The sequence below is a fragment of the Gorilla gorilla genome, chromosome 20 (assembly GCF_029281585.2).
Source record: "Gorilla gorilla gorilla isolate KB3781 chromosome 20, NHGRI_mGorGor1-v2.1_pri, whole genome shotgun sequence".
NCBI classification, from domain to species: Eukaryota; Metazoa; Chordata; class Mammalia; order Primates; family Hominidae; genus Gorilla; species Gorilla gorilla.
Genome location: NC_073244.2, coordinates 47933621 through 47957352, shown reverse-complemented (window position 1 = coordinate 47957352; position 23732 = coordinate 47933621). Strand labels below are relative to the sequence as shown.

At 41.8% G+C, this 23732-nt stretch overlaps 1 protein-coding gene across 1 annotated transcript in view; it reads left to right on the top strand.

Moving 5' to 3' along the window:
* ZNF850 (zinc finger protein 850) overlaps positions 1 to 22607 on the top strand; it is a 29347-nt gene extending 6740 nt beyond the window's left edge. Inside the window, exons 2-5 of the mRNA XM_031004549.3 lie at positions 3393 to 3473; positions 3637 to 3763; positions 4326 to 4421; positions 15261 to 22607. Of these exons, the coding sequence (XP_030860409.1) occupies positions 3462 to 3473; positions 3637 to 3763; positions 4326 to 4421; positions 15261 to 18298 (3273 nt within the window). The 5' untranslated portion in view covers positions 3393 to 3461 and the 3' untranslated portion in view covers positions 18299 to 22607. The remainder of the gene's footprint in view (positions 1 to 3392; positions 3474 to 3636; positions 3764 to 4325; positions 4422 to 15260) is intronic.
* Positions 22608 to 23732: the final 1125 nt, after the last annotated feature.

Here is a 23732-nt window from a genome sequence, read left to right as displayed (position 1 = left end):
TAGCCAGGTGTGGTGGTGTGTGCCTGTATTCCCAGCTACTTTGATGGCTGAGGCACAAGACTCACTTGAACCCAGGAGGCAGAGGTTGCAGTGAGCTGTGATCACCTCACTGCACGCTAGCCTGGGCAACAGATTGAGACTTGTCTCAAAAAATAAAAATAAAAAATTATTGGCCGGGCATGGTGGCTCACGCCTGTAATCCCAGCACTTTGGGAGGCCAAGGAGGACCGATCACCTGAGGTCAGGAGTTTGAGACCAGCCTGACCAACATGGAGAAACCCCATCTCTACTAAAAATACCAAATTAGCCAGGCGTGGTGGCACATGCCTGTAATCCCAGCTACTCGGGAGGCTGAGGCAGGAGAATCGCTTGAACCCAGGAGGAGGAGGTTGCAGTGAGCCGAGATCGCACCATTGCACTCCAGCCTGGGCAACAAGAGTAAAACTCCGTCTCAAAAAAAAAAAAAAAAAAAATCTTTACTTTGGATAAGTACTTAGAAATGGAATTTCCAGGTCAGCCACTAGATATTATTAATGGATTTAATATGAAAAACATTTACTTGAGGATATATAAAGCTTTAAAAGACAGGGTCCCTATTCTTTAGTTATAAATAAAGCAGTATTTGTAAGGTAATATTCAGAAAACATCAGATAATATCATATAAAGTCCTCCTGTTCATGCTGATGACATTGGATGGCCAGTTAAGGATGACACTTCATTCTGTCCCCTGCAACCACGGTCCTGTCATGTCTAAATGATACTGACCCTATGAGAACGCTGTGGATGTGAAAGCATTTCTTCAAGTTAGCTTTTTGGCCTGCTGGCTTTAATCTAATGATGGGATATCCAAAGTGAAACTAATGGAGTGAAATGATTGTGCATCTGTTGGGGGGAATCAGAGACAGCTAGAGCAAGGGCAGACATGTGCTGAACTCATCTCTCCTAAGAGCCAAAGCAAGCAGCAGTGTGCTAGCAGGGCTACTGCACATCTGTACACGTGGCTCCAATGGTTCTGACTTGTTTTTTTCCTAGTATGACCCTAATACATGGGGCAAGTTAGAAAATCAGAGTTGCCCGGGCATGGTGGCTCACGCCTGTAATCCCAGTACTTTGGGAGCCAAGGTGGGTGGATCACTTGAGGCCAGGAGTTCGAGACCAGCCTCAGCAACACAGTGAAACCCCGTCTCTACTAAAAATACAAAAATTAGTTTGGCATGGTGGCAGGCGCCTGTAATCCCAGCTAAAGGAGGCTGAGGTTGCAGTGAGCTGAGATCAGGCACTTCAGCCTGGGCGACAGAGTGAGACTGCCTCAAAAAAAAAAAAATGGGAAAGGAAAGAAAAGAAAATCACAGCTTGTTAGCCACTTGCAGCTAAAGCAACAACACACATGCACAAAAATTATTCAGTAAAAACAAAACAGTTTTGGTGTATCTTGAGATTTTGTTTTATATCCAAAGGAAGACTATCTTTGAATTACTCTTTGGAAAAATGCCTTCTGTGTAACAAATGTTGTAGTTTTCTTCTAATTGGGTCTTGAGGTCTCTCAGGAGAATGGCTATAATAAATTCTAGCCTCACCCTAATGGGGCTCTAGGGGAGGGGCTTGTCGGTCTTTACAGTAGCCTTTCACCAGACATTTGTTTTTCCTGGCCCACAGCCTAATGCTCAAGTGTCTGACCCATGACCAGGTGTCTCACAGGAAACTTGCTTATACTGGCAGATGCCCCTGTAACTTTTGTCTGACCTGTGTGCAGTTTATTCATACCATGATACTCACTATTTTATTTTATTTTATTTTATTTATTTTATTTTATTTTATTTATTTTATTTTTTGAGACGGAGTCTTGATCCATCACCAGGCTGGAATGCAGTGGCATGACCTTGGCTCACTGCAACCTCCACCTTCTGGGTTCAAGCAATTCTCCTGCCTCAGCCTCCCGAGTAGCTGGGACTATAGGCGCGTGCCACCACGCCCAGCTAATTTTTGTATTTTTAGTGGAGACAGGGTTTCACCATGTTGGCCAGGATGGTCTCTATCTCTTGACCTCATGATCCGCCCAACTCAGCCTCCCAAAGTGCTGGGATTACAGGCATGAGCCATCGCACCTGGCCTTTGTTTGTTTGTTTTTTTGAGGCAGGATCTTGCTCTGGTGCCTAGGCTGGAGTGCAGTGGCGGGATCACAGCTCACTGCATCCTCGACCTCCTGGGCTCAAGCAATCCTCCCACCTCAGCCTCCCAAGTAGCTGGGACTACAGGCATGTCCCACCACATCTGGCTAATTTGTATATGATATATATTTTTGTAGAGATGGGGTTTTGCCATGTTGCCCAGAATTGGTCTTGAACTCCTGAGCTCAAGCAATTCATCTGCCTTGGTCTCCCAAAGTGCTGTTATTACAGGTGTGGGTTACCACACCCAGCCAATGTACATTTAATTATCGAAGTGCTATCTATACTATTCTATGGAAGTACTAATTAGTGAAGTGCATTAGAGATTTTTTGTTGTTGTTGTTGTGTTTGTTTTGAGACAGAGTTTCGCTCTTATTGCCCAGTCTGGAGTGTAATGGTGCGATTTCGGCTCACCGCAACCTCTGCCTCCCAGGTTCAAGCAATTCTCCTGCCTCAGCCTCCCAAGTAGCTGGGATTACAGGCATGCGCCACCACCCCCAGCTAATTTTGTATTTTTAGTAGAGACTAAAATGGTCTCTCCATGTTGGTCAGGCTGGTCTCAAACTCCCGACCTCAGGTGATCCATCTGCCTTGGCCTCCCAAAATGTTGGGATTACAGGTGTGAGCCACCGCGCCCAGCCAATAGAGGTTTTTAAACTTTTTGTAGATATTTTTGAAAGATCCTGTCTTCCTTTAAGAAATGAGGAAAGGCTGGGTGTGGTGGCTCATGCCTGTAATCCCAGCACTTTGGGAGGCCAAAGCAGGTGGATTGCGTGAGCCCAGGAGTTTGAGAGCAGCCTGACCAAATGGCAAAACCTCGTTTCTACTAAAAATACAAAAAATTAGCTGGACATGGTGGTGCACGCCTATAGTCACAGCTAACACAAAGGCTGAGGTGAGAGGATCACCTGAGCCTAGGAGGTTGAGGCTGCAGTGAGCTGTGATCATGCCACTGCACTCCAGCCTGGGCAACAGAACGAGACCCTGTCTCAAAACGAAAACAAAAACAAAAAAATGAAACAAGAGGAAAAAAAATAACAAGAAAGAAAGTGGTAAGGGAGGAGTGCCTGTTTATTAAGCTTTTGTTGTAAATAGTAATTTGCATATCAGATGTTTACTGTGATATTCTTTCAGCTTTGCTAGGCCTACAGCTTGCTGTGTGCTTTTGTACTCTAGTTCATTTATTTGGGAAATAATATATCAATGTGTTTTATTCATTCCCAGCTCTAACCATGGAATATTTGGAATGTCCCATTCTGTGAAGGAGGTTTGCTGGCTGCAACAGGAATATTCATGAACATGGAGGTACTTTGTTGAAGTTACACTAATTTTTTTATTCTTCCCCACTCTCATCCTAGCTGGTCTGCTCACTGTATTCTCTCCATCCTTCAGCACCCTTCCATCTCTTCCTTCATCTTAAAAACCTTTCCTTTAATTTCAACAGCGCTGCATGGGTTTGTCATTTCAGGGGTTGGTCATGTTCCAGGATCTGTCTATAGACTTCTCTCAGGAGGAATGGGAGTGCCTGGACGCTGCTCAGAAGGACTTATACAGAGATGTAATGATGGAGAACTACAGCAGCCTGGTCTCACTAGGTGAGGATGTCTATCCGCAAATAACTCATGAATTTTGGGTGTAGCTTTCAATTGTCTGGGTGACTTTTCACCTGTTGCCTAGGGAATTGTTTTGTGTTTTGTAGATTAATAGATGGGCAGCTCTTTGGGGTCACTCCATGTTCTCCATGCTTCAGACCTTTACACCTTCCTCTAGTCCTTCATGAGGACTAAGGGACTAACTTTGAATTCAAGAACAGCAGGAGTGTGTCTTACTTCTTTTCTTTTTTTTTTTTTGAGACAAAGTCTCACTCTGTCGCCCAGGCTGGAGTGCAATGGCATGATCTCGGTTCACTCCAACCTCCGTCTCTTGGGTTCAAGCGATTCTCCTGCCTCAGCCTTCTGAGTAGCTGGGATTACAGGCACCCGCCACCACGCCCAGCCAATTTTTGTATTTTTAGTAGAGACAGGGTTTCACCATGTTGGTCAGGCTGGTCTTGAACTCCTGACCTCAAGCAATCCACCTGTTTTGGTCTCCCAAAGTGCTGGGATTACAGGAGTGAGCCACCATGCCTGGCCATCTTACTTCTTTTCTTATAAACAGGTCTCTCTATCCCAAAGCCTGATGTGATTTCCTTACTGGAGCAAGGGAAAGAGCCCTGGATGGTTTCAAGGGACGTGCTGGGAGGATGGTGCCGAGGTGAGTAAGGACTGAGCACATGGGGAAGACACTGCTGTTTAGAAGCCAGCCTGTCAGGGAGGCAGCACCGTACAGGTATTGGTTGAGGGGTCTCTTCTTCAAGGTCCCATGTAAGGGTGGTGGCCTAAGACACATGAAGAGAAGTCACGATACACCCCCACACACACTTTTTAAAATTTTATTATTTATTTATTTATTTATTTTGAGATGGAGTCTTGCTCTGTCGCCCAGGCTGGAGTGCAGTGGCACGATCTCGGCTCACTGCAACCTCCGTCCCCAGGTTGAAGCGACTCTCCTGCCTCAGCCTTTGAAGGAACTGGCATTATAGGCGTCCACCACCATGCCCAGCTAATTTTTATATTTTCAGTAGAGACGGGGTTTTATCATGTGGGCTAGGCTGGCCTCGAACTCCTGACCTCAAGTGATCCACCTGCCTCGGCCTCTGAAAGTGCTGGGATTACAGGTGTGAGCCACTGCGCCTGGCCAAGAATCCCCTTTTACTTCCACCTCTTCAGTCTGTGCTACCCTCTTGTCATAATTTCTTCCCATTTCAAAGAATAAAGTTCCCTTCTTCGGGAGCCATCCTGTTTCCTCTGTCTTCAAGCTACTTCTTTCCCTTTGAAATTTAAACCTGTGTTCTTGCTTTAAAAAATTTTTTTTTCAAAATATATTTATTTTTCATACTGATCCTTAACTTTTTTGTGTGTGTTGTCTTGTCTTGTCTAGTTTTCCTTTGATGCAGGCATTTCATGCATCAATGGATATTCATTCACTTTATTTTTTTGAAACAGAGTCTCACTCTGTCACCCAGGCTGGAGTGCAGTGGTGCAATATTGGCTCACTGCAACCTCCACTTCCCGGGTTCAAGTAATTCTCCTGCCTCAGCCTCTTGAGTAGCTGGGACTATAGGCATGTACTACCACAACTGGCTACTTTTTGTATTTTCAGTAGAGACAGGGTTTCACCATGTTGGCCAGGCTGGTCCTGAACTCCTGACCTCAGGTGATCCACCTGCCTCGGTCTCCCAAAGTGCCAGGATTACAGGTGTGAGCCACCACGTCTGACCTCATTCACTTTTAGTCAACATTTATTGACTTAAAAAAAAATCATAAAGCCTTCTTTTCTTGGTGGGTGACAGTTATGGAAGATATAAGCTATCAGAATTACAGTCTAATAAAGGGTTTATTTATTTATTTATTTTGAGACAATATCTCGCTGTGTTGCCCAGGCTGGAGTGCAGTGGAGTGATCTCGGCTCACTGCATCCCCTGCATCCTGAATTCAAGCAATTCTCGTGCCACAGCCTCCGGAGTAGCTAAGATTACAGGCACGCGCCACCACACCTGGCTAATTTTTTGTATTTTTAGTAGAGACAGGGTTTTGCCACATAGCCTAGGCTGGTCTTGAACTCCTGAGCTAAGGCAATCTGCCCACCTCAGCCTCCCAAAGTGCTAGGATTACCGGCATGAGCCACCACACCCAGCCTAATAAAGGGTCTAAATCATGTGTATAAATCACTTTCTAAAAAGTAGACTCAACCAGGAGATTTCTAATATGGTGCTTAGAAGAAAGAACTGTAGATATAAATGTGAAGGAATAGGATATGCCTACTTTTAGGAGGAAAAGGTACACAGAAATGATTGTGTATAAAAGAGGACAATAAGTTAAATATAGAAGACTTAAGTGTCAAGGAAAAGGGAGTGATCCATTTTCAATAAGTTGGTGACAATGTTAACATGGACAAAAATTGGGCTGTAAGTAGCATAGACTGAGGGATTTTTCTTTTGAAGTAGAAAAGATAAGGCATTTTGTTTTTCAAAATGTGCTTTTAAGTAATGCAAACTATCCATTTTAAAAAGCGTTTTAACTGTAGGATATAGATGACTTTATTTCCGTTTATCCATAGAACATTACAAAAAAATTTTTTTTTAATTATTAACTTGATTACGGAGGTCTTTGAACATACACAAAAGTAGAAAGGATGGTGTAATGGACATCCCCCGAATCCATTTCCTAGCTGCAGTAGTTATCAATGAGTTTCCATGTTTCCAATCTTACTTGATCTATGCCTGTTGACCTCTGCACCTTCCCTTAACTATGTTAAAGCAAGTCCTGGATATCATGAGTTCAATACTGTTAAACGTATAGGTAGCTTTTCAGTGTTTCTTCTTTTTTTGTTTTTGTGACAGGGTCTCTCTGTTGCCCATGCTGGAGTACGGTGGCACAATCACAGCTCATTGCAGCCTTGACCTCCAGGACTCAAGTGATCCTCCCACCTCTGCCTCCTGAGTAGCTCAGACTACAAGCACACACCACCACACCCAGTCAATTTCTAATTTTTTTGTAGAGATGGGTTCTCCCTGTGTGCCACGGGCTGGTCTGGAACTTCTGGGCTCAGGCAGTCCTCGCACTGCCTCACTTTCCCAAACTGCTGGGATTACAGGCATGAGCAACTGTGCCCAGCTCTTTCTTCTATTTAAAATGACTGCTCTGATGTATCTTTATTTAAATGGACATTTTCATATTTAATCTTTCAGATGTGAGATTCCTGGGCCAATATATTTTTTTTTTTAGACGGAGTCTTGCTCTGTTGCCAGGCTGGAGTGCTGTGGCACGATCTTGGCTGGCTGCAACCTCCGACTTCCTGGTTCAAGTGATTCTCCTGCCTTAGCCTCCTGAGTAGCTGGGATTACAGGCATGCACCACCACACCCAGCTAATTTTTTTTTGTATTTTTAGTTGAGATGGCGTTTCACCACATTGGCCAGGATGGTCTTGATCTCCTGACCTCGTGATCTGCCCGCCTTGGCCTCCCAAAATGCTGGGATTACAGACGTGAGCCACTACACCCGGCCTGGTTTTAACTTTTTAAAGCTCGTGACAGTCTAGGACAGAAATGCATGATTCACTGGAGCTGCCTCATCCAACTCAGTTCAGACAAGTATTTGTAGCTGGTTAGTTAATTTAAAAGTTTAAAGTGAAAAGATCTGATATGCCACAACCATGTGATTTTAGATGACAGCATTTAATCAGAGATGGGTGGATCACTTGAGACCAGCCTGGCAAATGTGGCGAAATCCCCTCTGTACTAAAAATACAAAAATTAGCCTGGTGTGGTGCTGCATGCCTGTAATCCCAGCTACTTGAATGACTGAGGCACGGAATTGATTGAATCCAGGAGGAGGAGGAGGAGGCAGTGAGCCGAGATCACACCACTGCACTGCAGTGTGGGTGACAGAGTGAGACTCTGTCTCAAGAAAACAAAAAAAGAACTTTTTAATTTTCATGATACAATTTTTAATCCATGAGCTTTTGTAAATGTTTTGCCTTTAATTTTTTCCCATTTTTAATAGTTGTTTTTATTACTGAATTTATTTATTTATTTATTTACTTACTTACTAGTCTCTGATAGCAGGGCAAAGCATTTTGTTTGAAAATGGGCACCCTACTAGGAGTTCTGCCTCATTTTGTATACATACTACACCTGTAAGGCATGAGTCGTCATTTAAGGTTTTAGTTTTTTATGTGAAGGGACAACACAAAGGTTCTTGCAATCAAGTTTCAACAGATGGTTCATGAAAGCTGTGCTGTTCCATACAGTAGCCACTAGCTACATGGGGCTAATTAGATTTAACTGTAAAGTAATTGAAATTAAAATGAAAAATTCACTTCTTGGCCAGGCACAGTGACTAACACCTGTAACTCCGGGGCTTTGGGAGGCTGAGGCAGGAGGATCGCTTGAGTCCAGGAGTTCAAGGCTGCAGTGAGCTGTGATTACACCACTGCATTCCAGCCCGGGTGGCAGAGCAAGACCCTGTCTCAAAAAGAAAAAGAGGCTGGGCGCAGTGGCTCACACCTGTAAATCCCAGCACTTTGGGAGGCTGAGGTGTGCAGATCACTTGAGGTCAGGAGTGGTCTGGTCAACATGGTGACCAGCCTAATCAACATAGTGAAACAACATCTCTACTAAAACAAACACACAAAAAATTAGCCGGGTGTGGTGGCAGTCACCTGTAATCCCAGCTACTCATGAGGCTGAGGATGGAGAATCGCTTGAACCCAGGAGGCGGAGGTTGCAGTGAGCCAAGATCACACCACTGCACTCCAGCCTGGGCAACAGAGCAAGACTCTGTCTCAAAAAAAAAAAAAAAAAGAAACTATATTTCCTGTTTGTGCTTCCTTTTTATGTTTCATCTTTTCTACTTCATTATTTGGTTTTATTTTCTTACTAATTTTTAGGAGTGACTCATTCATTCATTTTTTCATTTATTTATAATTATGGTAAAACATACATAACATAAATGTATTACTATTTTAACCATCTTTAATTGTATTCATATTGTGCAACCATCTGCACATTCATTTCTAGAACTCCTGAAATTCCAACATAATCACAACGGATCTACCCATTTGGGTTAAGAAAAGCTTCTATTTACTAGTTATCTTATTGTTAGCATATCCCAATGGACCCCTGCCAAAGTTTGCCCCTGGGATAAACAAAAATTCAACACTATATAGCATGGGAATATTCATTGCTGGCTAGGAACAGACCATCTCTGACACTGCCAGGAAGCATCAAACTAGCCAGTCAGATGAAAATGTGCCTACATTTGGAATGAGTAATCTCACTTTTTGGACTGTCTGCTACAGAAATAAAAGAAGTAGCTAATTCTGATATATACAGAAACACATTTCCTGGAACAGCAGTAACAATCTAAATGGGCATTAACAAAAACTGTTACAGGCCAGGCTCGGTGGCTCACGCCTGTAATCCCAGCACCTTGGGAGGCCAAGGCAGGTGGATCACGAGGTCAGGAGTTTGACACCAGCCTGGTCAACATGGTGAAAACCCCATCTCTACTAAAAATACAAAAAATTAGCCAGGCGTGGTGGCGCACACCTGTAGTCCCAGCTACTTGGGAGGCTGAGGCAGGCAAATTGGTTGAACCTAGGAGGCGGAGGTTGCAGTGAGCCAAGATCATGCCATTGTACTCCAGCCTAGGCAACAGAGCAAGACTCTGTCTTGAGGGGGAAAAAAATGTGACATTATGGTATATCCACATAATGGGATATTATGCAGCTATTCAAGGAAATGAAGTAAATCTATAAATAGTAACTTTATAACTATCCTTTATCTGTTGTTATCTGGGGGGAAAAGTTGCACATCAATATGTATAGGACAATTCTATTTTTATAAAAAGAAGAAAATGCACACATAGATACACATACATCATATATGAATGGGTGAATATGTGGATGTGCATCAACTTGGGAAAAGAAACACTCCAGACAAGAATGCATTCCTCTGGGGGTAGAAAATCATGTGTTCCAAATAGAAGTAAACATTTGCAAATACACATCTTCCTGGAAATAAGGTTATGTAGTGTGCTGAAAGTATAGTTGAGATCTTAGTGAACAAGTAGGTGATGTGGCACTTAAAACATTGGCTCAAGGCCAGGTGCGGTGGCTCATGCCTGTAATCCCAGCACTTTGGGAGGCCAAGGCGGGTGGATCACAAGGTCAGGAGATTGAGACTATCCTGGCCAACAATGGTAAAACCCCGTCTCTACTAAAAACACAAACATTAGCTGGGTGTCATGGCGGGCACCTGTAATCCCAGCTACTAGGGATGTTGAGGAAGGAGAATCGCATGAAACCAGGAAGCGGAGGTTGCAGTGAGCCAAGAACACACCACTGCACTCCAGCCTGGCAACAGAGTGAGACTCCATAAAAAAAAAAAAAAAAAAAAGCTAAAAACTAGATATATAAAAAAACTATGTAGTTACTTTATTTACTAGTGGTGTCAAGACTTTCTAACTTCTTTAAGCATTATTAAACATAATAATTCTCTTTAATATTAGTATTTGAAGCCTTTTGGTTCTGTTTCTGCTGTTTTTTTTCTTCATGTGATTTCTCATTTCCCTGTACATGTTAGTTTTTTTTGTTTTTTTGTTTTTTTGTTTTTTATTGCGAAGTGCTCTCTCTTTCCTTGAAACTTTGTGAGAATATTTTGAGGGTTGAGTTGAGGTTGATTTTGTCCACAGAGGTTTTGTGTTTGCTTTTTGCCTGTTGCCTAAGACACAGCCCGGCCCATGATACAATTTTTATTGTCATCACTTAGCATCAAAGTAATTTTTAGGCCAGGCGCGGTGGCTCATGCCTGTAATCCCAACACTTTGGGAGGCCGAGGTGGGTGGATCACTTGAGGCCAGGAGTTTGAGACCAGCCTGGCCAACATAGCGAAACCCTTTCTGTACTAAAAATACAAAAATTAGCTGGGTGTGGTGTTGCATGCCTGTAATCCCAGCTACTCAAATGGCTGAGGCACAGAACTGATTGAACCTGGGAGGTAGAGGTTGCAGTGAGCCGAGATTGCACCACTGCATTCCGGCACGGATGACAGAGCGAGACTCTGTCTCAAAAAAACCGAAAAAGAATTTTTTAATTTGCATGATGCCATTTTTAACCCATAAGCTTTTGTAAATGTTTTGCATTTAAATTCTTTTCCCATTTTTTATTCCTGAATTCAACCTTAATTGCACTATAGTCAATATTTACACGGTCAGTATGAGACCAGTTTCTGGAAGTGTGTTCAGACTTACTTCACGCACTGCTGAATTCTCAGTGTTTTTGTGGGGGTGGGGATTCACGTGTTCCTGTGCTTTCTTTTAATTGCTGCGTGTAGAATTCTCACATGTTCAACATATCATGCTTGTTAATTTGATGTAAAGATCCTCTGTATCCTTTTATATTTTCTGGGTGCTTGACCTCTCAGTTATTAAAAGAGGTGTATTGAAATCTCCCACAATCAGCCGGGCGTGGTGGCTCACGCCTGTAATCCCAGCACTTTGGGAGGCCGAGGTGGGTGGATCACAAGGTCAGGAGCTCAAGACCAGGCTGGTCAAGATGGTGAAACCCCATCTCTACTAAAAATACAAAAAATTAGCCGGGCGTGGTGGCAGGTGCCTGTAATCCCAGCTACTTGGGAGGCTGAGGCAGGAGAATCGCTTGAACTCGGAGGGCAGAGGTTGCAGTGAGCTGAGATCGTGCCACTGCACTCCAGCCTGGGTTACAGAGTGAGACTCCGTCTCAAAAAAAATAACTAAAAAAAAGAAATCTCCCACAATCAAGATGAAGCCTAAACTTTTTGTATTTTCTCAATTTTTACTTCGCATATTTAGAGTTTATTTTACTGGATGCTTACAAATTTAGAATTGTTATATCTTTTTGGTGAATGAACGTTTTATTATGTAGTAATCCTCTTTATTCCCAAGAATGTTTTCACCTTAAAGTCTATTTTTTTCCAGTGCTAAGACCCTAGCTTTCTATTCATGAATACTTGCCTGATTTTCATTTTCTTAGTTTTTACTTCAACTTTTTTGTGTCCTCATGTTTTTAGTCATTTTTTATTTTAAAAGGGTTGAAATTTACTTTTTCTTTGTTTACATTCCTTATAATTACTGATGTATTTGGATTTTTTTTTTTTTTTTTTTTGAGACAGGGTCTCTCTCTCTCTGTTGCCTGGGCTGAGTGCAGTGGAGCAATCACAGCTCACCACAGCCTCAACCCCCTAGGCTCAAGCAATCTGTATACCTCAGCCTCCCGAGTAGCTGAAAATACAGGCACGATCCACCTCTCTTGGCCTGTTTGAATTTTTTTAACCAGCTTATTCTATTTGTCTCACTTTTCCTGTCTTCTGTTGCCTGTTTTATTTTACACTGTTTTAGATTTGAGGTTTTAAAAAAATCTGATGCCCATACTTAGTTCGATTCCACTGATTTGGAAGTTGAAAGCATGGACTCGAGCCAGATTGCCTCCATTCAAATCCTAGCTCTGCTATTTAATACCTCTATGACTTTTGGCAATTTACTTAACCTCTCTGGTCCTCATTTGCAAATATATATGCTATTCACAGGATTCTTCTGAGGATTAAATGAGCTTATATAGTAAATGTGTAAAGCAGTGAAAATAGTGCCTGGCATATAGCAAGCATGGTGTGTAAGCTATTTTTTTTTTCCTGTTCATTTTGTTCTTATTATTGGGATTTCATCATGCATAATTTTTTTTTAAGAGACAGGTTCTCCCATGGTCACCCAGGCTGGAGTGCAGTGGCTTGACCACAGCTCATTGCAGCATTGACTTTCCAGGCTCAGGTGATCCTCCCGCCTTAGCCTCCCGAGTACCTGAGGCTACAGGCATATGCCACCACACCCGGCTTTTTTTTTTTTTTTTTTTTTTTGAGACAGTGTCCCAGGCTGTTGCCCAGACTGGTCTTGAACTCCTGGGCTCTGGTAATCTTGCAGTCTTGGCGTCCCAAAGTGTTGGGATTAGAGCCGTGAACCACCATGCCTGGCTTATAGAACTTTTTTTTTTTTTTTTTTTCCTGAGATGAAGTCTCGCTCTGTCGCCCAGGCTGGAATGCAGTGGCACAATTTTGGCTCACTGCAAACTCTGTCTCCTGGGTTTAAGCAATTCTTCTGCCTCAGCCCCCCGAGTAGCTGAGAATTCAGGCGTGCACCACCATGCCTGGCTTATTTTGTATTTTTAGTAAAGTCAGGGTTTTGTCATGTTGACCAGGCTGGTCTTGAATTCCTGACCTCAGGTGATCCACCTGCCTCAGACTCCCAAAGTGATGAGACTACAGGCGTGTGCCACCGCACCTGGCCCCGTAGAACTTTTAAAATTTACCATCCATGGCACTCATGGCACCTCAGATTTTTTTTAGAAAACCTCATCACTTCTGAATAAATTTTAGCTGTTCCATCTTGAATATAGTTTGCTCCCTGTTCTTTCAGTATTACTTTCAGGAAGACAAATGAATTCTTTGACTTTTCTTTATGACTTTTAACCTTGCTTTTGCATTTCCAATTATTTAACCATTCCAGTGAGGTTTTGTTGTTGATTTCTTTCTCTTTTTCTCCTTGAAATTTGTATGTTGAAGAAACTGGATCATCTGTCATTTAACATTTAGCTCCCCTCCCTCTACTCCTTTCTTTCCTATAAACAGACTATGTGATATTAGTATTGTGTATTTCATCAAGAAGCACATATCTGGTTGTTTCTGTTTTTGTGATGTTAGCAGCCATTCCTCATCTCATCCCCTAAAAATTACTAGGTAATTTTAAAATTGTCCTTATGAACACACAGATTTAAAAAATATTTGATGTGATTTATTGTAATTACATTACAATGATTACAGTTATTATTCTTGAATTCATGCTCAACTTGTCCCATCTTTGGCCAATGGGACCCTCTTCACAATTGTTCCTGAGTCTTTTTGACATGACCCTAGGAGTCTTGAATAAGCTTCTTTGCTTTTCTAATATGCCAGCTTTTTCCATGCTCATAATGCACACTTTCTGTTCTAATCCCAAGATGCTCCAAGGAGCCTAGGTTCTGTGTAGTAAGAAATGGTATTTAGAGACAGTAATCTGTCATTAGCGTGTTCATTGCTGCCAGACTGGTTGTTTCTAAAGCTTCAATGGATGAAGATGGAAAGTATTTTTTAAAAATCATGATTGCACTCTTATACTGCCAATTCAAATTCATTCATTGAATTTTAAGTTTCAATGATTCATTTTTTAATTTTTAGATACTGATACCCCATTTGTGTCTTTTACAAAAATTTGCTTGGCCTTTTTGCTAATGAGATGTTACTTTCTCACTTTAAAAAAGTAAACTTTAGGTTTCAGGATAGTTTTAGACTTACAGAAAAGTTGTGAGGTTAGTACAGAGACTTCCCATATACATCACATGTAGTTTCCCATTAACATTTTATATTTGTACATTTGTCATAATTAATGAATGAATGTTGATCCTATTCAATAATAACATTGTTGAAGCAATGTTGTTATTATTATTTACCTTTCCTATGGTGCTGAGATCTATTATTATTAATGGAAACCCCTACTTTACTCAGATTTCCTTAGCTTTTTTTTTTTTTTTTTTTTGAGATGGAGTCTGGCTTTTGTTGCCTAGGCTGGAGTGCAATGGTACGATCTTGGCTCACTGCAACCTCAGCCTCCCGGGCTCAAGTGATTCTCCTGTCTCAGCCTCCCAAGTAGCTGAGATTACAGGCATGGGCCACACGTCTCGCTCATTTTTGTATTTTTAATAGAGACGGGGTTTCACCATGTTGGCCAGGCTGGTCTTGAACTCCTGACCTCGTGGTCCTCCCACTTCAGCCTCCCAAAGTGCTGGGATTACAGGTGTGAGCCACTGTGCCTAGCCTCCTTAGCTTTTACCTAATGTCCTTTTTTCCTATTCTAGGATCTTGGCTAGGATAACACATTGCATTGAGTCATTATGTTTCCCTTGGCTCCTCTTTGCTTTGACAGCTTTTCAGGCTTTCCTTGTTTGTGATTATCTCAATAGTTTTGGAGAGTACTGGCCAGGTATTTCATAGATTGTCTCTCATTTTGGGATCTGTCTGGTGTTTTTCCAGTGATTAGACTGGAGTTCAGTATTTTTAGAAGGAAGATCACAGAGATAAAATACTGTTCTCATCACATCATATAAGGGTACATACTATCACCACGTATACCATGTATGTACACCATCTTTTTTTTTTTTTTTTTTTTAAGACAGGGTCTTGCTCTGTGGCCCAGGCTGGAGTGTAGTGGCACAATCACAGCTCACTGCAGCCTTGAACTCCTGGGCTCAAGCAATCCTCCTGTCTCAGACTCCCAAAGTGCTGGGATTACAGGCATGAGCCACCATGCCCAACACATCTTTAATTCTTAAGGACATTATTTTCAGTTTGTCTCCCCTTTCTACCATAGATGTTTTTATTTCTACTCAACAAGGAAATGCTATGTTTTTGCTTTCTGGTTATTTTTCAGACTCGGAGTTTAGATGTAAGACCAAAGATTCATGTTTGCCAAAAGAAATCTATGAAGTAACATCACCTCAGTGGGTGAGAATGGAAAAATGTCATAGCCTTGTGGGCTCCAGTGTCAGAGATGACTGGGAATGCAAAGGCCAGTTTCAGCACCAAGATATAAATCAGGAGCGATATTTGGAAAAAGCAATAATGACTTATGAAAAAACACCAACTTTCTGCCTACAGACATCTCTCACTCTGCATCATTGGATTCATCCTGGAGAGAAACTGTATAAATCCGCAGAATGTATGGCTTTTAAGTATGGCTCAGAACTTACACAACAGCAAGAAACCCATACTGGTGAAAAACTCTATAAATGTAAGGAGTGTGGGAAGGCCTTTCATCACTTTTCCTATCTTGTTAAACATCAGAGAATTCATACTGGGGAAAAGCCCTGTGCATGTAAAGAATATGGAAAAGCTTTTATTTCTGGCTCACATCTTATTCAACACCAGAAAATGTATACAGATGAGAAACCTCATGAGTGTCAGGAATCCGTGAAGGCCTTTAGACCGTCTGCACACCTTATTCAACATCGGAGAATTCATACTGGTGACAAACCTTATGAATGTAAAGAATGTGGGAAATCTTTTACTTCTGGCTCAACACTAAATCAACATCAGCAAATTCACACTGGTGAGAAACCCTATCATTGTAAGCAATGTGGAAAATCTTTTACTGTTGGCTCAACACTAATTCGACACCAGCAAATTCACACTGGTGAGAAACCGTATGATTGTAAGGAATGTGGAAAATCTTTTGCTTCAGGCTCAGCACTAATTCGACATCAGCGAATTCACACTGGTGAGAAACCCTATGACTGTAAGGAATGTGGAAAATCTTTTACTTTTCACTCAGCACTAATTCGACATCAGCGAATTCACACTGGTGAGAAACCCTATGATTGTAAGGAATGTGGGAAATCTTTTACTTTTCGCTCAGGGTTAATTGGACACCAGGCAATTCACACTGGTGAGAAACCCTATGATTGTAAAGAATGTGGAAAATCTTTTACTACTGGCTCAACACTAATTCAACATCAGCGAATTCACACTGGTGAGAAACCCTATGATTGTAAGGAATGTGGGAAATCTTTTGCTTCGGGCTCAGCACTACTTCAACATCAGCGAATTCACACTGGTGAGAAACCCTATTGTTGTAAGGAATGTGGAAAATCTTTTACTTTTCGCTCAACACGCAATCGACACCAGCGAATTCACACTGGTGAGAAACCCTATAATTGTAAAGAATGTGGAAAATCTTTTGCTTCTGGCTCAGCACTACTTCAGCATCAGCGAATTCACACTGGTGAGAAACCCTATCATTGTAAGGAATGTGGAAAATCTTTTACTTTTCGCTCAGGGCTAATTGGACATCAGGCAGTTCACACTGGTGAGAAACCCTATGATTGTAAAGAATGTGGAAAATCTTTTACTTCTCGCTCAGCACTAATTCAACATCAGCGAATTCACACTGGTGAGAAACCCTATCACTGTAAGGAATGTGGAAAATCTTTTACTGTTGGCTCAACACTACTTCAACATCAGCAAATTCACACTGGTGAGAAACCTTATGATTGTAAGGAATGTGGGAAGGCCTTTAGACTTCGTTTACGACTTACTCAACATCAACAAATCCATACTGGTGAGAAACCTTATCAATGTCAGGAATGTGGGAAAGCCTTTGTCAGTGTCTCAGGACTCACCCAACATCACAGAATTCACACTGGTGAGAAACCCTATGAATGTCCGGACTGTGGGAAGGCCTTTAGACAGCGTACATACCTTAATCAACATCGGAGAATTCATACTGGTGAGAAACCTTATGAATGTAAAGAATGTGGGAAATCTTTTACTTTCTGCTCAGGACTAATTCAACATCAGCAAAATCACACCGGTGAGAAACCCTATGATGGTAAGGAATGTGGGAAATCTTTTACTTCTCACTCAACACTAATTCAACATCAGCAAATTCACACTGGTGAGAAACCCTATGATTGTAAGGAATGTGGGAAATCTTTTACTTCTCACTCAACACTAATTCAACATCAGCAAATACACACTGGTGAGAAGCTCTATGATTGTAAGGAATGTGGGAAATCTTTTACTTCTCATTCAACACTAATTCAACATCAGCCAATTCACACTGGTGAGAAACCTTATCATTGCAAGGAATGTGGGAAATCTTTTACTCTTCGCTCAGCACTAATTCAACATCGGCCAGTTCACACTGGTGAGAAACGCTACAGTTGTAAAGAATGTGGGAAATCTTTTACTTCTCGCTCAACACTAATTGAACATCAGCGAATTCACACTGGTGAGAAACCCTATCATTGTAAGGAATGTGGAAAATCTTTTGCTTTTCGCTCAGCAATAATCCAACATCGGCGAATTCACACTGGTGAGAAACCCTATGATTGTAAGGAATGTGGCAAGGCCTTTAGACGTCGTTCAAAACTTACTCAACATCAACGAATCCATACTGGTGAGAAACCTTATCGATGTCATGAATGTGGAAAAGCCTTTGTCCGTTTCTCAGGACTCACCAAACATCACAGTATTCACACTGGCGAGAAACCCTATGAATGTAAGACATGTGGGAAGTCCTTCAGACAGCGTACACACCTTACTCTACATCAGAGAATTCATACCGGTGACAGACCTTATGAATGTAAAGAATGTGGGAAATCTTTTACTTGCGGCTCAGAACTAATTCGACATCAGCGAACTCACACTGGTGAGAAACCTTATGATTGTAAGGAATGTGGGAAGGCCTTTAGATGTCCTTCACAACTTAGTCAACATAAACGAATCCATACTGGTGAGAAAACTTATCAATGTCCGGAATGTGGGAAAGCCTTTTTCTATGCCTCAGGACTCAGCCGACATCAGAGTGTTCACACTGGCGAGAAACCCTATGAATGTAAGACATGTGGGAAGGCCTTTAAACAGCTTACACAGCTTACTCGACATCAGAGAATTCATGACCTAACATAATTAATGTAGGAAACTGTTCTCATGCCATTTGTCATGGATCATCAGCAGATTCCATATGTGGGTCAAATACAATGGATGTGTATTACTTCATATTCACTTTTTCCAGAATTAAGACTTTTTTTTTTTTTTTTTTTTTTGAGACGGAGTCTTGCTCTGTCGCCCAGGCTGGAGTGCAGTGGTGCTATCTCGGCTCACTGCAAGCTCTGCCTCCTGGGTTCATGCCATTCTCCTGCCTCAGCCTCCCTAGTAGCTGGGACTACAGGTACCTGCCACCACGCCTGGCTAATTTTTTTGTTTTTTGTATTTTTAGTAGAGACAGGGTTTCACTGTGTTAGCCAGGATGGTCTCGATCTCCTGACCTGGTGATCCACCCACCAAAATTAGGACATTTAATACTGAAAGAAATTGATAATGAATGTAGATGAGTTTTCTATCATGATTCAAAGCTTATTGAAGTTATACAAATTCATATTAGAGAATGTGGTCAATGACAAAAGACAACCATTTACTACCTACGTGACATTAGGCTAGTTATGTAAATTCTCTGTGCCAAAATTACTAATTGATAAAATGTTGATGGCAATAGTTGTTTTTGTATATTTTTTGTTTGTTTGTTTTGTTTTGAGACAGAGTCTTGCTCTGTTGCCCAGGCTGGAGTGCAGTGGTGCTATCTTGGCTCACTGCAACCTCTGCCTCCCGGGTTCAAGTGATTCTCCTGCCTCTGCCTCCTGAGTAGCTGAGATTACAGGCATGCACCACCATCCTTGGCTAATTTTTGTATTTTTAGTAGAGACGGGGTTTCACTGTGTTGGTCAGGGTGGTCTCAAACTCTTGACCTCGTGATCCCCCTACCTCGGCCTCCCAAAGTGCTGGGATTACAGGTGTGAGCCACTGCGCCTGGCTAGTAATAGTTTTTTTATAATAAATAAGTGTGACTATATTTTTCATGTTTGACTACTGACTTTGTTTTAAGCTTCACCTTCCCTGTCTATTTCCCTGTCTACTTTAGCCCATAACTGCAAAGGTGGCTAAGAAAGTCCTTGCTGGAAAGAAAGCAAGCAAAACTAAAGTCTGTGCGCACCTTCTCCTTTGGATCCAGTGGGCAATTTATATTAGAAATTCCAAGCCAGGCATGGTGGCTCACGCCTGTAAATGCCAGCACTTTCGGAGGCTGAGGTGGGTGGATCACCTGAGGTTAAGAGTTCAAGACCAGCCTGGCCAACATGTTGAAACCCCATCTCTACTAAAAATACAAAATTAGCCAGACGTGGTGGCGTATGCCTGTAATCCCAGCTATTCAGGAGGCAAGGCTGGAGAATCGCTTGAACCTGGGAGGCGGATGTTGCAGTGAGCCAGTCAGTGGAGCAGTCAGAACACACACAGTGTTTATCAATTAAGTTTGTAGTCAGAACACACACCATGTTTATCAATTAAGTTTGCTGTCTTATATGGACACAGTTTGTGATGCCCTAAAACAAGTAGTGGTGCCAAAGATAATCATAGGCCACCATAACAGATATAATGACAATGAGAAAGTTGAAATATTGTTGGGATCATCCAAATATGACACAGATACAAAGTGAGCACATGCTGGTGAATAAATGGAGCCAATAGACTTGTTCACTGCATGGTTATGTCAGAGGCGTGTAAACCAGAGCAACTTCTTCTTGAATAGGAGCTGTGTAAAGTAACATTGAAACCTACTGGACTGCATTCCTAGACAGTTAAGGCATTCTAAGTCACAAGATGAGATATGAGGTCAGCATAAGATACAGGTCATAAAGACCTTGCTGAGAAAACATCTTGCAGTAAAGAAGTCGGCCAAATCCAAGATGGTGAAAAGAGTGACCTCTGGTCGTCCTCACTGCTATACTCCCAGCAGCACCATGACACCCAGCTAGGTTTTTATTTTTTATTTCAGTAGAGTTGGAGTCTTGCTTTGTTACCCAGGCTGGTCTTGAATTCCTGTCTTCAAGCAATCTTCCCACCTTATGAATATAAAGAATGGCCCACCTTGGCCTCTCAAAGTGCTGGGATTACAATCATGAGCCACTGCACCTGGCACTTTCTTTTTCTTTTTTCTTTTTCTTTTTTTTTTTTGAGATGGAGTTTTGCTCTTGTTGCCCAGGCTGGAGTGCAATGGCACGATCTCGGCTCACTGCAACCTCCGCCTCCCGGGTTCAAGCGATTCTCTTGCCTCAGCCTCCTGAGTAACTGGGATTACAGGCATGCTTCACCATGCCCAGCTAATTTTTGTATTATTTAGTAGAGACGGGGTTTCTCCATGTTGGTCAGGCTGGTCTCTGAACTCTGGGCAGGGCTAATTTAGATAAGGTAGTCAGGAAAGGCATTTCTTACAAGGTGGTATTTGCATGAATGTAGACATATGGTTGCATTTTATTATATGTAAATTACACTTCAATAAAGTTGATGAAAAAAATCTTACCTCATCGTCTATGCACTTCGGATTGTTGTATTTCATTCTATTTAAATTACACTTGCGTTTTAAAAATTTAACACTTCTCTAAAACATATCTGTTGATTTGTACTTTTACTAATATGCTTATGGATGATTTATATATATACACACACACACACATATCTTTTAAGAAGGTTATTTTAAGGTTAATCAATTGAGGCTTTGTCTCAATTGATTTTTTTTGAGACAGTCTCGTTCTGTCGCCCAGGCTGGAGTGCAGTGGCATGTAGTGCAGTCGACTCACTGCAAGCTCCACCTCCCAGGTTCACGCCATTCTCCTGCCTCAGCCTCCCTAGTAGCTGGGACTACAGGTGCCCGCTACCACGCCCGGCTAATTTTTTGTATTTGTAGTGGAGACGGAATTTCACCATGTTAGCCAGGATGGTCTCGATCTCCTGACCTCATGATCCGCCCACCTCGGCCTCCCAAAGTGCTGGGATTACAGGCGTGAGCCACCCCGCCCGGCTCAATTGATTCTTTTGTCTCAATTTGTAGTCAGTTGAGGTTTGTCTCAATTTATGGAAACAAATCAAATGTTTGTTCTCAAATTCTTACTCTGTCATTTATTATTCTCCATATTTTTGTAACTGCTTCCTTGGAGATATTTAAACATAAATATATACAGAGAGGGTGAAGATGGAGGAGTGCTTTTTACAGTTCACAGTTGTCTTTTTCATGTGTGACAGGTTTTTGCTGTGTTGCCCAGGCTGGAGTGCAATGCCACAATCTTGGCTCACTGCAGCCTCAACTTCCCAGGCTCAATCGATCCCCCACCTCAGCCTCCCGAGTAGCAAGGACTACAGGCGCACACCACCACACCTAGCTAATTTTTGTATCTTTTGTAGAGACAGGGTTTCACCATGTTGTCCAGGCTGGTCTTGAACTCTTGGGCTCAATTAGTCCTAGCACCTCAGCCTCCTAAGTGCTGGGATTACAGGTGTGAGCCGCTGTGTTCAGCCAATACTCTTATCATTTTTACTTTTCACTTTTAAAAATTAACTCTTTTTATGAAAAAAGTAGAATTTTTTAAAGAGCAGAGAAAAGCACAATGAAGACAGAAAGATCACCTGTATATTCTTATTGACCAAAGATGATCTATTCGGGGTAAATTCTTTTTTTTTTTTTTTTTGAGACGGAGTTTTGCTATTGTTGCCCAGGCTGGAGTGCAATGGCACGATCTCGGCTTACTGCAACCTCTGCCTCCCAGATTTAAACAATTCTCCTGCCTCAGCCTCCCGAGTAGCTGGGATTACAGGCATGCACCACCACGCCTGGCTAATTTTGTATTTTTAATAGAGACAGGGTTTCTCCATGTTGAGGCTGGGCTCGAACTCCAGACCTCAGGTGATCTGCCCGCCTCGGCCTCCCAAAGTGCTGGGATTACAGGCAGGAGCCACGTGCCCGGCCGGTAAATCCTTTTAATAGAGGAGTTTCAATATTTCTACTCTGCCATAGTATTATTAGAAAGAAAAGAATCATTATTGACATCTTTACGACACTGAGTTTTTCTCTTGTACCTGGTGTATGTCTTTATTTCAGTAGGTATTCTTTTATGTGCTTTAGTAAGTCTTTATATTTTTAGCATAAAAGTGTACACATTTCTTGTTTTACTTATTTCTAGATACTTAATGGTTTTTGTTTATAATATGATTGGGATATTTTTTCTGTTATGTAATTGATTACTATTACTATGTACTAAACTGTTGGTTTTTGTCTAAGGATTGTAACATTGATGAACTACTTTAGTAGATGAAATGGTTTCTTCATGAGATTGAATTGTCTAAAGAGATGTTGGTATTATTTGTAAATAAAAGTATTTGCCTATTCCTTTCTATATGCCTTATTTCTTAATTTATACTTGTAGCTTGGATCATATGTATAATATGAATGTCTACAGCACTAACTAGTTTCCTCACTTGACCCTTTCTTTAAGTGAGGTTTTTTTTTTTTGGTGTTTTTTTTTTTTTTTTTTTTTTGAGACAGGGTCTCACTCTGTCATCAGGCTTGAGGGCAGTGGCATGATCACTGCTCACTGTAGCCCCAACCTCCCAGGCTCAATCAGTCCTTCCACCTCAGCCTCCCAAGTACCTGGGACTACAGGTGTGCACCACCATGCCCGGCTCATTTTTGTATTTGCAGAGATGGGGTTTTGCCGTGTTGTCGAGGCCACTATCGAACTTCTGGGCTCAAGCCATCTGCCCTCCTTGGCCTCCCGAAGTGCTGGGATTACAGGTGTGAGCCATCGTTCCTGGCCAAGGAAATATTTTTAATGTTCGCCATTAAGGATGATTGCTGTAGGTTTATGGTTTTGTAAATTAAAACAATTTTTAGCTGGACATGGTGGCTCACACCTGTAATCCCAGCACTTTGGGAAGCCGAGCTGGGTGGATCATTTGAGATCAGGAGTTCAAGAACAGTCTGGCCACCATGGTGAAACCCCACCTCTACTAAAAATACAAAAATTAGCCAGACATGGTGGTGGGCGCCTGTAATCCCAGCTACTTGGGATGCTGAGGCAGGAGAATTGCTTGAACCCGGGAGGTGGAGGTTGCAGTGAACCAAGATCTCGCCACTGCACTCCAGCCTGGGTGACAGAGCAAGACTGTCTCAAACAACAAAAATTTTAATAAAGGAACTATGTCAAGCTATAAATAAAACCACTTGGGCCTATATTTAGCCAGAGATTGTATCTTCCACTATTCAAAGACAAGACCTCAAGACTTGTTATATTTTTATTAAGTTGGTTGAGGTATAATTTACATAGATTACAATTCATACTTTGAAATGAACAACTTGATTAATGTTGATATCAGTATTTGTTTAGCTACCATCACAATCATAGATGTTTCCATCATCCCAAAAAGTCCCCTCATGTCCCTTTGCAGTCGGTCCTTCCCTCCCTGCTTATTCACAGCTTGCTTCAACTGCAGATCTGCTTCTTTTTTTTTTGTTTTT